Source organism: Athene noctua, chromosome 10 (assembly GCF_965140245.1).
Source record: "Athene noctua chromosome 10, bAthNoc1.hap1.1, whole genome shotgun sequence".
Taxonomy (NCBI): domain Eukaryota; kingdom Metazoa; phylum Chordata; class Aves; order Strigiformes; family Strigidae; genus Athene; species Athene noctua.
Window position 1 is genome coordinate 19,629,459 of NC_134046.1, and position 14,344 is coordinate 19,643,802.

General features: G+C 38.8%; 1 protein-coding gene across 10 annotated transcripts in view; it reads left to right on the forward strand.

Annotated features, from left to right (window-relative positions):
• Window positions 1–14,344, forward strand: part of DOCK3 (dedicator of cytokinesis 3) — a 222,402-nt gene that overhangs the window by 158,470 nt on the left and 49,588 nt on the right. For 6 of the 10 annotated variants that reach the window (XM_074913853.1, XM_074913859.1, XM_074913854.1 and 3 more), the window contains exons 23-28: window positions 3,200–3,370; window positions 4,573–4,659; window positions 6,920–7,112; window positions 9,350–9,477; window positions 10,471–10,617; window positions 12,733–12,831. In XM_074913853.1, coding sequence (XP_074769954.1) covers window positions 3,200–3,370; window positions 4,573–4,659; window positions 6,920–7,112; window positions 9,350–9,477; window positions 10,471–10,617; window positions 12,733–12,831 — 825 coding nt within the window. The remainder of the gene's footprint in view (window positions 1–3,199; window positions 3,371–4,572; window positions 4,660–6,919; window positions 7,113–9,349; window positions 9,478–10,470; window positions 10,618–12,732; window positions 12,832–14,344) is intronic. The other 4 variants (XM_074913862.1, XM_074913857.1, XM_074913858.1 and 1 more) reach the window with 2 other exon arrangements.

The window sequence follows — 14,344 nt, forward strand, 5'->3', positions numbered from 1 at the left end:
AAGTATGCGGTTCTCTGGAAAAAACACATTGGACAGTAGCAGAAAGAAGTTTACTAGCTGCTCTTCAACAGTGAAGTGGTTACTCGGAGACTACTGAAAATGGCTTTTATTCACCTGAGTCAGGAGAGTGAAAGAGATTCAAACCTTCAGAGCTAATCCTCTTTACATACACTGTGCTTATGATAAGGTTACCCATTCTACATACTCCAGATTCTTTCCTAAAGTAACCTTTGGGTTCCTTGAGTCAGGAAGGTAATCTGTCCTTTTGCTTAAAGCAGCTCTATACAAGAGTGATTCATCTGTTCATTACTCTGAACGTCAGGTATAGTTTGCCTTTTGTTTGAATTTAACAGACTCTCCAGCAGATGAGTCCAGATGTGCAGCTGTACTGTCCCCAGCTGTTCGCTGGATTTATGAATGTACTACAGTAAAACCATCAAATGTTGTCTGAGCATAATCCCTGAAGGCTCAAGTGACACTAGTGTCTCTGAAGAGTATCTTTATCCGTTAGACCTGCAGAATAACCACAGAAATTTATCCACTTTTTTACCTCTGTTATCATAGAAGCTTCTAACTGGTGCGGCTTTTGTCATAGTGGTATTCTGGTTTAAATTCTCCTGGGACATTGCAGTCAGCCACCAGATAATCTGTGCAAGCTGAGATGTGCTGTTCTGCGTTCACACAGTAAACACGCATACGGACAGTCACTCAGAGAAGAAAGGAAGGTTACTCAGTAGTAAGTGGAAGCTCTTTGAGCTGCGGTATCTATATGCACATTTCTTAACATCTTTTCTCATTTCTTCTGGAGTACCACTGGTAGAATTTAGGGATTGTTTGGTTGAAAAGAAATCAGGTTATGATGCTGTTCATCCATTTAAGATTTGCACGTGATGTACCGTGAGTCTTTAGGTTGCTCGTCACAGGTGAGTGGTGTGTGCTCACATATATTCTGTGGACATGCATACAGACTACATTTTTAAGAAACTTCCTTTAATTTGATACTGATTTTTAATACCATGCCAAACATAATAGAAGTTTTGAAATTTATTTCAGTGTATTATGGCTTTTGACACATATATGCATCATGGCTGTGATTTTTAAACATTTTTTTTTTTTTTTTTTTAAGTAGTAAGAGTCGAAGTTAGTCCAAGTGCTGATTTGTGCTAACGGGACTTGATTTGTGTGTTTACTATCTCAGCCATATGTCTGCAGGCACACTGAACTCCTCAGTTAACTGCCTTTGTAGGTTCTAGGCAACAGTTGAGGTTGTCTGTGCTAAGGATGAGGAGTGTCTCGGAAAGACTGCCATGCCCTTTCAACAGAGAATTACAGAATGTCATATATAAATCCTCTGATTCGTCGAAAAACATAATCTCCACATTAAAGTTATGAGCTTTCAGGTTAGAATTATGGTTGTCTATACCAAATGTATAAAACAGCTTGTACAGGCACCTGCCTTGCTGTATTTAGTGTTAGCAGCAGAGGTGCTAACCTTAAAGAGCTGACTTGGGAACCAATTGACCTCTGTCTGGAAACTATCCAGAAATATAAAGTGTTATTTCCTGGTGAAATTCTTTGGTGTAAGGAAGCTTCACTGGGAGAGGTTTTAGCACAGAAGTGTAAATAACGTACTGCCAAATTACTGAGGTTGCCATCATTCCTGAAAAAAAAAATGGCCTTAAGTATCGGTGGCATTTTGAAGTCTGTGATGACTTTATGAGGAATTTCACATTCCCCTTCTCTATCTGTAAAGCTGTAGCATTCTAAAGCTTACAACATAACATTGCATATTTGTGTGTATAGTGTGGTAGTTCAATGAGGGGCATCTTATGAATGCAAAAATATCTGATGAGGGCAAAATTTGTACTTGAATTAACTTTCAGTTTCCAAGCAGTGAAGCAAGACAAGAATACTTTCCAGCAAATAGAGTGGACGATTACAAATGCTTCTGTATACACTATAATTACTGAAGCTCCAGCATGTTTGTTTCCTGTGCTGAATTTTGAGGATATCATCAAGCTATGTGTCATGTCTTCCCTTAATCCTGCTTTAATGGTGTATCATGTTAAGCACTAAGGGAAGGAGTGAAGTCCAAATCTCACTGATATTTAGTACGTTTCAGTGTTGGCAGTTGTGCACACCAAATGATCAAAAAGACCTTGTTGCTGTCTGGAACATTACATTGCTCTGTTAGTGTCTGTGAGAACCTTTGATAAATTGGGAAGCTTGTTAAAGGCTGCATAGAACAATGCATTTTTCTTCATTGACACTCCTGCCAAATAAATGGAGTTCTGAATAATGCTATTTACAAAATTTTAATTAAAGACATTTAGGTTGCAAATTCAGACTTAATCTGGATATGTCATAGAGCAAATTATCATTCTACTACAAAAAGATCCAATTTGCCAGTCTTCTGGGACTGCAGCATCTATCACCCATTGTATAACGGTGTTAAATGCCATCTTCTGTGCAGGTTGTTTTCCCCCTGCTGAGTGCTGTCCAAGTTTCATGTGTGATGATAAAAGTCACTTTAACTTATCACAGCTTGAAGTGAAAAGATTCTCACTACAGTACTGCTGCTTGCTACTGTTACGGGCTGCTAGAGGGCTGCACGTGCTGCTCTTGTCTTCTTCTGTTTCTGCATCTGCATTTGTTTCTGTTTGTACATGTAGCTGCCAGAGCTGCCAGAAATAAAGGTGAACCTTGCTGTTGTGTTCATATTGAAAAGTAGTAGATTCTCCTTTTACCAGGTAACCCTTCTTCTGTTCCACTGACAGTCCATTTACCTTAATCTAGATTAGCTAACTCAAGTAATTAAAGGGCAAATTTGAATGAAAATGGGAGAATATCTTCTTCAGGTACTTACAGTCACTGTGACAAGTCATGAGACGTTTCTTACCTTCACCAAGATTTTCCTCAAATTACGTAACTCAAATTTATCTGTTTGACTTAAATGCATACTTTTTTTGCTAGTGACACATGCTAGTAACAGAGGGTATTGGTTAAGAATGGGTACTTGCCTATGAGTAGCTCTTCCTTAAATGAATTATGTACAGAACCTGTTTTTCTTTCTCCTTTCTAAAGCTGAATAATTTAGTCATTATGCACCTAGAATCTTTCCTGGTTCTCTTTAAAGCTCCTTTATTTTTCTTTCTCTCTTTTTCTCTATCTTAATCTCCTTCCTCTCCTGCTCCTTAAGGCCTTGGAGTATCTTTTCAAGTTCATTGTCCAATCTCGGATCCTTTACTCCAGAGCTACTTGTGGAATGGAGGAGGAACAGTTCCGCTCTAGCATCCAGGAGCTTTTCCAGTCCATCAGATTTGTGCTCAGCTTGGACAGCAGGAGCTCCGAGACTCTCATCTTCACACAGGTTTGCTATTTTCTACACTTTAACTGGCAAACCAAAAGGCAGCTATTTTCTGCACAGGTAGTATATATGGCACATGACGATTAAATGCTAATAAACTGATGATACTGAAAATGACGTAGCTAATTAATGTTATTAGACAGTAGCTTTGTACCACTTCACAGACGCAGGAGAGCTGAACTGTGAACTCTCATGAGGAAGGTGACATGAGTATAATTTTTCCCTTCACAAAAGTAAACTGCATTTTCAAGTGACTCATTCATATGTCTTATGGTTGGCCTCAAGGAATTTTAAATCCTTAATTGTAGCAGCTCAAGTCAATGCTTACGATCATAGCAACATTAGGGAATTTCAATTGATGCACTCACAGTCAGATAAACTTACTTCCAGCATACTCTAAAATGACAGTCAGCATCATATGCAGCCTGACCACAAGCATACTGTGATACCCACACTCACATTTAATACATTATTTTGAATATGGCCCAGATGATTTCATGAAGACTTCATGTGGGGCTAAGATACTGTTCAAAGTGAGTAAGGATGCTGCTAAGTTTCTTTCATATTTTCAGGATCACTAAATTACATACTTCTGTGTTTAATAAAGTTTTAAATAGTAATGTCAAATGTGTTATGTGTGCCTCAGCTCACGGAGTGTCAGAACGGACCACCTAGAACTGCCTGGTAATATGAAGATGATTTGTAATGGCAAATTTGCTATTTACAGATGTTTTGAACACCTACTGTAGTTTGCCAAAGAAGCAGTTGCTGTGAATGTTGCAACAGATCAGAGTGACTCCAGCGGTTAGGGGAGCTGCCAGCAATGTGATCTCTTTCTTAAGAAACTGCTCTGAAAGATTTTGAGAACAGCTGCTCCAGTCTTTTATTTAATCACCCATTAGTGGGTATCATAAGATGAGCCAGGAACATAAGGAATCAGTGCACAGAATTTTGCAGACAAAGTGACAGCAAGTGGAAACAGCATCCTATGAATGGTGGCTGTTTAGGACAGAGACTAGGTTTGAGGACGGGGTTATTTTCCCTTTTCTATTTGTCTTTTTTTTTTTTTTTTTTTCCTCCTTTCTCTCACTATGGTGCTTCTTACTTCAGAATCTGTAAAGTCTGTCCTTGCTTAATCTTTGAAAAGTTTACTTTTTGTTTCCCCCTTGCCACTATGTTGCCCCTTGATCCCAATTGCCCCATAGGCCTCTCAGCCTGGAGGGCAGGCGAGCGGAGCTGGGACATGTGCCCCACAAAAATGTGGTGGTACTTCAAGGCCGTCATTTAATTCTGTAAGTAACAATCCCCAGAACTGCAAAAGTATTTCATCATGGATGTTCCTAATTAATCCCTTTTCCCTACCCAAAACCCTCTTTTCCTGCATATAAACCAGAATGTAATGTTTAAGTGGCTGGTACTTTAAAATAAGGAAATGTGGAATATTTCAGTTATTAATGGAACAGTTTATGGCATCTACACACTGAAAAGACAGTACTGAGGATGTATACAAGATTATATGCATCAGATTGTTCAGGGGAGCCAAGGGGATTGTGTACTAGTTTTGCAAGTCTGGGCAACTGTTAAATATCTACAGAAATGCTTGAGGCCCTAGCAAACATGGTTGTCTTCACACTTGCCCTCTTATCCAGGATATTAGAGAGATCTCAGTATAGTTCTTTCCAGCAATGAGATTAAAACTGATTATGTCCTTCCCTCCAGGCAATTAGTTTGACATGAGTAATGTTCCAGCATATTTTAGGGTGTTGTACAAAAAGGGCTCTTCAAGGAACGAATAAAATGATGTAGCTGTTCCTCAAGACGGCTCCAAAGCTTCCTACTAGATATTCTAAACCACAACAGAAATCCTTCTTTCTGCTTTGTCATAAGAAATAAATTTAGGAAAACTCCTGTAAGGATTTGTTGGGCCAATATTGTAACCTCATTTGTATTATCCCAAAGCTAAAGATGATGACTGGATATGTGGCTGTTAGCCTTCCAAGAGTACCATGAGCTATTTAAAAGATTCATACTTGTTTAGTTTGTTAGTACGTTGTATGTATACAGCAACAGATAGGTGCCAACACCCAGGAGGCTATGTGGGGTTTTGTGTAATCTGAATTGATTGTAATGAGACAAAATGTTGAGAGAGATAAAGAGTGTGAAGAAGAAAAAGGTACATGTATATTTGGAATAATTTAATGGACTCTACAGTGTTAGGTATAAAAAAATAACTTAAACTTTGCTCAGTGACTATTAAATAGATATCACTGTTGTTTGAAGGAAAAGATACTTTGAGGAGAGACTTGGCAAAGAAGGAAGTTGTGTATTATCTGGGATTAGAAGAGGCATGCCAGGTGTTAAAGCCAGAATGGGAGAGATACAGAAATGTGTGTGCAACACAAAAACAAAAAATTCTGTGAGGAAAAGGAGGACTTGAACAGAAGAAAATCCTGATAGGTGGTGAGACTCTGGAAGGGCAAAACTGAACAGAGATCTGCAACGAAGTTTGGTAAATCTGAACTTCTGCAGGAAATCAGTGTGGTTTGTGTGGAGAGCTGAATTCAGACACAGGAGGTGGAAACAGCAAGAAGGGAAGTGTGTGTGGTCAGGGGGTTGGATGGAAGACAGACAGTTGAATCAAAACCAGACTGTGCAGCAGTTCAAGACAGCAACCCTCTAGGAATTTAAGTAGTTATAATGAGGAAACAGGTATGGACCTTGGTAGGATGTAGAGGAAGAAAGGGAAGAATTTTAAAGCATTAGAGGTGTGTGACAGTTGTCAGGTATGACACCAAGTCGGTGGAGCTTGAGGATAGGGCAATGCGTGGAATTTTCTACTGTTACAAAGAAATTAATTGAAAAAATGTGAAATACGAGATGAAGAGTGATTTTGTTGTTGTTGTGCTGATACTGTTTCTGCACTTTAAGAAACACTTCAAGGATAGCTCCAGCTTGCTGGATATATCCATTACTGCAACAATCACGTGCACACTTACTTGCATGATGGAATGCCTCTTTCCCATCAAATCGCACCCCACCCCACTGCAGAAATATTATAATGTCATGTGAGAGTGCTGCCATGGTTAAGGGTCTGTCAACATGATCTTTACTTCAGAATATTTTCTGTAGAGTTTTAACTGTCTTAGGTAGTTGCTCAGTACAAAAATTTGGTATGGAACTCTAATCAGAAGTAAGTTTTATATTTATTGTAAAAAGTAAATCAACAAAAATGGACTACTTTCTGTTCTCTGGTACATCAGGCTTTTTCTGTTTTATAAGCTGTGTCCTAAAATACAGCCTTTAGAAGCTCTACAGTATGTATGTGCTCAACTTACCATAAGACTTAGTATTGCCGCAGTGCTTGATTTTTATGTACTACGTGTAATTTGTTCACTATGAATTTTAGGTACTGCAAAACATTAACACCAGCCATAGTGCACTATTTAGTAGCTTTTTGCAGACCCTTAATTTAGTTTTACTGTTTCTATTTCACTGCATTTAGCTGCCATTACAGAATTCCAAAGTTTCAGTTTCTTCATTTACTTTTTTCAGGCTGCTTTGCTGAACTCCTTCCCTGCTATCTTTGATGAGCTGTTGCAGATGTTCACTGTGCAGGAAGTAGCAGAGTTCGTGAGGGGTACTCTGGGCAGCATGCCCAGTACAGTACACATCGGGCAATCAATGGACGTTGTTAAGCTACAGTCTATTGCACGCACTGTTGACAGCCGCCTGTTCTCTTTCTCAGGTAAGATGGCGGCATCTGAGGCTAAGTCTTGCTGCCAGCTAAGAGTAGGAACATGTTACATGTATCTTGCAGTTGCTTTGTTGCAAATAATTTATTGCTGAATGCCAATAATCTTGGTGTAATTATTTATATCTCAGTGGCATCATTGTTAATAGATTCACTGCAGATACTTTGTAAGTTTCCCTGTGGTAGAAAATGTTTATAAATCCATGTGGTGGTTTAGGCCCTGCCGGGACCGGAGACCACGTTGCTGTTTTCCCCACCCACCCTCAGCTGGTCAGGGTTGGAAGTTAGGCACAAACCCCGGGGTTGAAATAAGGAGAAATTTAATACAACAGTGTAATAAATAACAATCTGAACAACAACGATAGCAATAATAACAACAGTAAACAGTAATAACAATGAACAAGACAAAAGATATACAGAGCAATACCGCAGTGAACACAGCCAGCCCGCCGCACGCGCTTCCCGTGCTGCCACGCCGGACCTGACCTCAGCATGGTATGAATAACCCGGCTGGAGAGCCCTTCCCCCTGCTTGGGAGAAACTTAACCCTATCCTAGCTGAACCAGGACAATCCATCATGGATAAATTGTAGTTACTAAAGGTTGATAAAAATATATACATTAACAAATCGAGACAATTACTAAAACTGCCAGTTCTCACTTGATACTTAGTGTTACTCTTCTGTTGCTGTCCTGCATGGAAGATAACCTTCTTCCCAGCAAGCTTATTGTTTGGGAAAGAGAAATGGAGATAAAGTTACATGAGAAACCCACCATATTATTTTAAAATATGTTTATGTAACTTTAATATTTCTTTAGCTCAGCATACTAGTTATTCTTTAAGAATTAATTGAATGAAGAAGAGTTTGAAGGCTGTGAGTTTTTCACAAATAAAGGTCTCAATAAAAGAAGTTAAGAAGGTAATAGTGGAAGATAAAAAACACCATTAGGTTTATCTTCTCTTGAAGTAAGGATCTTCTTACTTGAGTAAGGATCTCAAGTTAGTGCACTCAGATTATTCTACTCAGTGCAAGGTGAGAATGATAACACAGAATCATGTTTAAACCATCCATTGGAATTGTTTGTAAACTTATTTTTTTCTTAAATTTGAAATTCATCTCCAAAGACATGAAAGTATAGAGAATAAGTAGATTAGTCTAAAGGTGTCTGTGAAACAGGCAGTGAATTTTATCTAATTACAGTTCATGGGCAAAAACCTCCTTTTCTATCTTCTCAAGAAAGCCAGGTGTAACTGGACCCACCAGGGGTCCAGGGCTTTAGTCCTTCCCGTTAACCTTCATTTCTTCTTCACAATGATACTGGCACCTAATGATGCTTTTCCCTGCTGCATAGCACCATGACATCTCACTGAAGTATCAAAAACCAGAAATAAAGCTTCAGCATTGCAAGGCAGCTATGACTGTATAGGTACCACATTTTCCACCCAACATAATGGTAGACCCCTGTCCTCTTCCTTCCCATGGAAGCATGACCCAATACTCCCAGGTCAACAATCTCTCCCATGTCCTGTCTGCCCCTGGGAAGATGAATCTAGTTTCTAAAGTTATCTTTTGCCTCCCTGCCCACCCCACCTACACTTGAGGTCTTGCAATTAAAGGAAGAAATATTTTCTTTTTCTTGCCTCCCATATGGTGATGACTTGTTTTCCTTCCATCTCTCCTCTCAGTCTGTTTGCTGACACCTTGCCACCTTTTTCCCTTGTCTCTATTTTTTTTCCACTGTTTTGGCTACTGTTTTCTGCAGCAGCTACCTGCTCTCCCTTCTTTAGTAAAATTCAGGTTTGCAAGCCAGGTAAAAGAGAAGAAGTAGCAGGTTTCCAAGAGGCGCATATATTTATTGGAGAAGCTCTCCTAGCTGTGACAATAGAGCTGGAAAGCAACACGAAGTGAGGAGGGTTTGCACGAAGAAATCAGCATTAGAAAATATTAGTGCACAACTCTTGTTTCCAAGTTGAATCACTACTGAGAACATTGTGTATATACATATGACTACATAAATATGGTCATTTATGAACTTTTGAAACTAGATCATTCATTAGATACAGTTCTTAGAAGTGTAGTGTACTACAGTCTCTACAATAGAAGTTGCACCAATTAATCAAATGTGCTTATATCAGTAGGCTAATTTGGATACCTAAAGGCTGCTGATTGAGATGGTTGAAATTTTAGGGGTTTTTTTGGAAGAGCTGCAATCTGATTTTCTTTTTTTCAGAGTCCCGGCGCATCCTGCTACCTGTAGTTCTTCACCACATTCACCTTCACCTACGACAGCAGAAGGAGCTACTTATCTGCTCTGGGATCCTCAGTAGTATCTTCTCCATAATCAAGACTAGCTCTTTGGTAATCTGCTGCTTGATTTTTTTTTTTTTTTTAATTTTTTTTTTTTAATTGCACCACTGATTTAGTAAAATGAAGACTGAGGGACTCTTAGAGTTTAATGCAGGTTTTTCAAAGAACCTTTTAAAAATGAAATTCTGCTAACTTTCTGTCAGCAGGAGAACATCTGAATTGAGGGTCTGCTTTTGTGCATGTGACTCAGAGCATTCTGATTACACAGTGTTCATGCTGTTAGGAGGGGAAAAAAGCATACACATTTACCAGGTTTGACACTGTTTAATTTTCTTCATCCAAGCCCAGAACTTAGATGTCAGTGGAGTTTAAAAGCTCTACACAGCTCTAGGACTTGCAGTTCTTCAGGAGACAATAACTAGCACATTGTGATTCATGTTAAGAGAATACTCTAAAATTATCCAATCAGTGAAATCACACTTACTTATGGAAATCACTGCTGAGTTTAAACACCCAGTTTTGATCATAATACTCTGATCTCAAATGGTAACTTGGATCATTTAAAGCAATGCTCATAAACAGAGGGTGGTGAAGTTTCCCCACCTGACTCTAAAGGAGTGAGCTCATGGTGCTAAATAGAATTCATACCATTCTACAATAGAATTCTACAAGTTACGCGTTTGTGTCAAAGGAATGAGATGAAAGGTATCACAGTAATAAGCTAAAATAATGCTGCCAGGGAATAAAGGTTCCTGAGCATGATTTGATGCCATTGTGTTCTAGAATGTATGCAGACCTCTGATTATAGATTTACCTTTATTGCTGTGACCCTGAACGTTTCCATCAGAGACTAATAAGGTAACACACATTGGCGTAACAACAGTATCTGGTACCAATGAGGAATTTGACTGTACTCTCCTGAACCTCTGTTACGGAGCGCTCATATCAAAACGAGTCTGTGGTATGGCTGACTCAGCAGAACTGTCTTTGACAATTCCATTCTCTCCAGTTTCTAACTGTCTGTTTGCTCACCACTTACTGTAGGAGGGAGATGTCGTGGAGGAGGTTGAGATGATGGTGGAGAGCCTCCTGGATGTGCTTTTACAAACTCTGCTTACAATCATGAGTAAATCGCAGTCTCAGGAGGCGGTAAGAGGGCAGCGTTGCCCGCAGTGCACAGCAGAAATCACTGTTAGTAACTAACAATCAGTTTCTATTTCCTGCTTCTCTAACCTTTGGTTCAGTCCCTCACCACCACTGGCACCTCATTATCATCTCTGCTGCATGAATGCCCAGGGCTTTGTCTCTTTCCCTTGATAAGCCACAAATCCATCCCTTCCTCTGTGCAGTAGTGAGGTCTGCAGGAAGCAGTGGAGCTCAGGAAGCTTTTGTGGATTTCCAGGTTATTTTCTTGTTTGTCTTTGCAGCTGTGATTGAAAGTTATTAATTAGAACTTGAGGCATATGCTAGCCGGGTCACTGCCTAGGGCTTCACCCCTAAATACGCCTGACCAAGGGCTCTATGAGTATCAGCCTCTGATTCCTAAGACCGAGAAATACCATAATGCTCACTGGACAAGTCCCTTTAACACCCTTGAGAGCTTCTGTCCAGCTTCACTAAGTATTTCATGCAAATGAAACGCAACATACTTTTGAAAAAGAAGTGAACAGATCCTAAGTCAAGTGAGCTGTTGAGCTTGGTGGGGGAAGAGGGAGAAGCCACCACTTTGTCCAGACTGACTGCATAAGCCTAGGGGAAGAAATCTTTTCATTGACATGCAATGGAAGAGAAGAAAAAGAATAGAATTTTGCTGTTCAGCTTTGTTCTTTTTTTGATTTGTTGCCCTTTTCTATTTGAGCCTATTTTAGTCTATTTTAGCTTGTCAGAGTCTATAATGCAGCTTTTGCACAATGTATGATGTTAAGCTGTTGCTCAGAACATCCCTTTTTTTAGACTTGCTTTTTTATCAAATGGCTGAAACCTCAGAGGTATTGTTGGGGGCAGATGTACACCGAGGTATGCTTCTCACACAAGAGAAAAGGTTGTATCTTTCCATGTTAGCTCAGATAAAGTAACAAATGCTAGAATCCTAATAAAGAACAAGGAATTTAGTAGTTTTCAGATGTGTTCTTTGATACAAAACACAAAAGGCACTAGCTCGCAGATGTCCAGTAACATCCCATTTTCCTTTTATTCCTACCTTTTGTCTTACTGTTATTTATCACATGCCACCTCTCACCGAAGAGCACACTTTTTTTCTTAATGAAATTCAGCCCTGTAGAGTCTATTTGAACAACCTATGTCAAAGCTTCTGGGTAGATGCTTGAGACAATTTAAAAAAAAAAAAAAAAAAGGAATGGAGAGTCTCAGGTATAAAATCCCATAGTATTTGTTCCTGAATTTATATTTCACATCACAGTGATATGTGGAATCTTATTAGATACTGCTTAGAAACTAGTTTGTATATTTTCCAAATTAATTGTTCATTGTCAGAGGAAAAAAAAAAAAGTGTTGTGCAAGGGACTGGCAGTCAAAAGACATAGTGCTTACGTTCTTGGCACTGCCTTCCTTGTTACCTTGGACACATTGCTTAACTTCTCTGTGCTTTGCTTTCAGATATGTAAAATGGGGGAGCTCATCTTTGGAAAACACTTTGGGATACTGTGGTAACTGGTTAGGGTGCATCTGCTTTGCAGGCCAGAAATGTAATTGTAGCTCATGTAGGCTTACCCAAACTATATTCAGAATATCTTACTGCAATACTGCTAGTACTGTAGCTATGACAGCATATATCTTGTTGAACACTAATAAGCCAAATATTTACAAGATTCTAGACACCTTTTGTAGGCCATACTGGTCCCATGCTGTCATCATGATGTGCTGGTTTGAGTATCTGAGCCAATTAGTTTAACTAATTGCTGGTATGTCTGCATGAGCTGCAGTCACACCTTTGAGAGACATAGTATATTAAGTAACTGGAAAAGGTGATTGTCAAAAACTGCATGCTTGGAGGACAATTCATTAACGTCTGTATTAATTATTTTAAATTATTTTTGTTTAGACTACAACATTGGTTAAAAAACCTTTATAACTGGCATCTGTGGAGGAGGTGTATTCCTGTGTATTAACAGTAATTCGAGAACTGTTAACATGCAGTATTTTTAATCTCTGTGCATGTCAGCTTTCCTCTCATAGGCATTGGGGCCATTTCAGACCCCTCCCTTTATACCTTTACCCCAGGTTGAGTTTTGTATTTATGAAATTTCTGATTGTCTGAATTTAAATAGTTTCTCATTTGGTCAACAGGGAGAATATGTCTCCTGCCTTTTATCTTTGCTTCGTCAGATGTCAGACACTCATTTCCAGCACTTACTGGACAACTTTCAGAGCAAGGATGAACTAAAGGTACAACAGAACATTGTTTTTGTAGGGTGATTTGCTCCGAATGGGAGAGCAGAGGGAAATCCCTTCAGCATTACTTGCTCTGCTAATCGTTCCCATTCACTGGCACTCTAGTCATGGACCTTCCTTTCATCTTTATAATAATAGGTGTCGTGTTACAAAAACACTTAAGATGACCGCGCACTCAATTATTTTCCTAAGAGCAAATAAAGTTCCGAGATAGATGTTTATTAGACTTAAAATTATATTGTTGTCGTACCATATAGAACATAGTCAAGAGGAACAGGGTTTTTTTTATCCCAGGAATGTAAAGTCAGTTGTTCTGTAGCATTTCACTAGATGTTAAACTTACAAAGAGTGTTGATTTTATGCCAAAAGAGAAATTTCAAGCCATTTTGGGGATACAAATGTCTCTAGCAAATGAAACTTTTTTTGGGAAAGCAGTAAACTTATTACTCCACTTGCTGCATACTTGCCAAATTTGTGAACGTTATTTTAAATTATGGCTATTCATGAGCAGAAGGGGTTGGTGAGGGGTACAGACCTCTCTGGTGGCTTTTTTTGTCACTGACATTTTGAAACAGGACATCTCAAAACATCAGAAACTAGCTTTTTATCTCAACTTCCACAGGAAGGAGTATCTCTGACAACCATCTGTTAAAAAGGCAGAATAATTTTATAAATAAAGCACAATTTTCTATAAAATGCTTTTGATTAGCATGGCACTCAATAAAATGTGGACAATAAGAGGAATGTAACATGGCAGGAACTTATGTTGCCTTAAATGAAATGGAGAAACATAAGAAGTCCTTTCTGAGTAGGCTTTCAGGTTCGAAATAGTTCATGTGTGCGTAGAAAGGCTGAATAAATCATGGACATAAATTTGGGATGATATAATTCTTACCTTTAGGTTGCAGGGTTCAGTGTATCTCAGGTTGATAATTTGAGATTACTACCTTTCAGGTAACTTTCAAATTGCTCATAGGAAGATGATATGGTAAACTAATTAATATTAGTTTTTACTAGATATTTTTTTAAGCAGTTTAAACTATAGTCCTTATGTCAGACCAGGGAAGAGGTTTGTCCTTGAGCTGAAATTTGTCTTTACACCCGTAAGGACAAACACTCATGTATCTCTGATAATTTTAAGTATAAATTCCAGGAGTATCACAGAGGTTGAAGATTTTATACCCGAAGTTTTTTCCAACTATAGTTGACCTAATAAAATACATTACTTTGGTTTTTCCTTCAAATGTTTCTGTAACAATATTTCCAATACTTTTTCTTGGATGGAAAGGCATTATGTTACTTACCACTGTTACAGCTAGGCCAGAACGAGGTCAAAAGTCAAGGAGCTTCTGATGCTTTACTCTTAGCTCAGTTACACTAAAATATTAATCTCCTCCCCCTCCCCAGATTAAGGCATAATGGTAGGACAGTTTTGAAGAAACCTTGCACTGCCACTTTCTGTACTATCCTGATACTGTGTAGAAGAAAAAACAAACAATAAAATCAT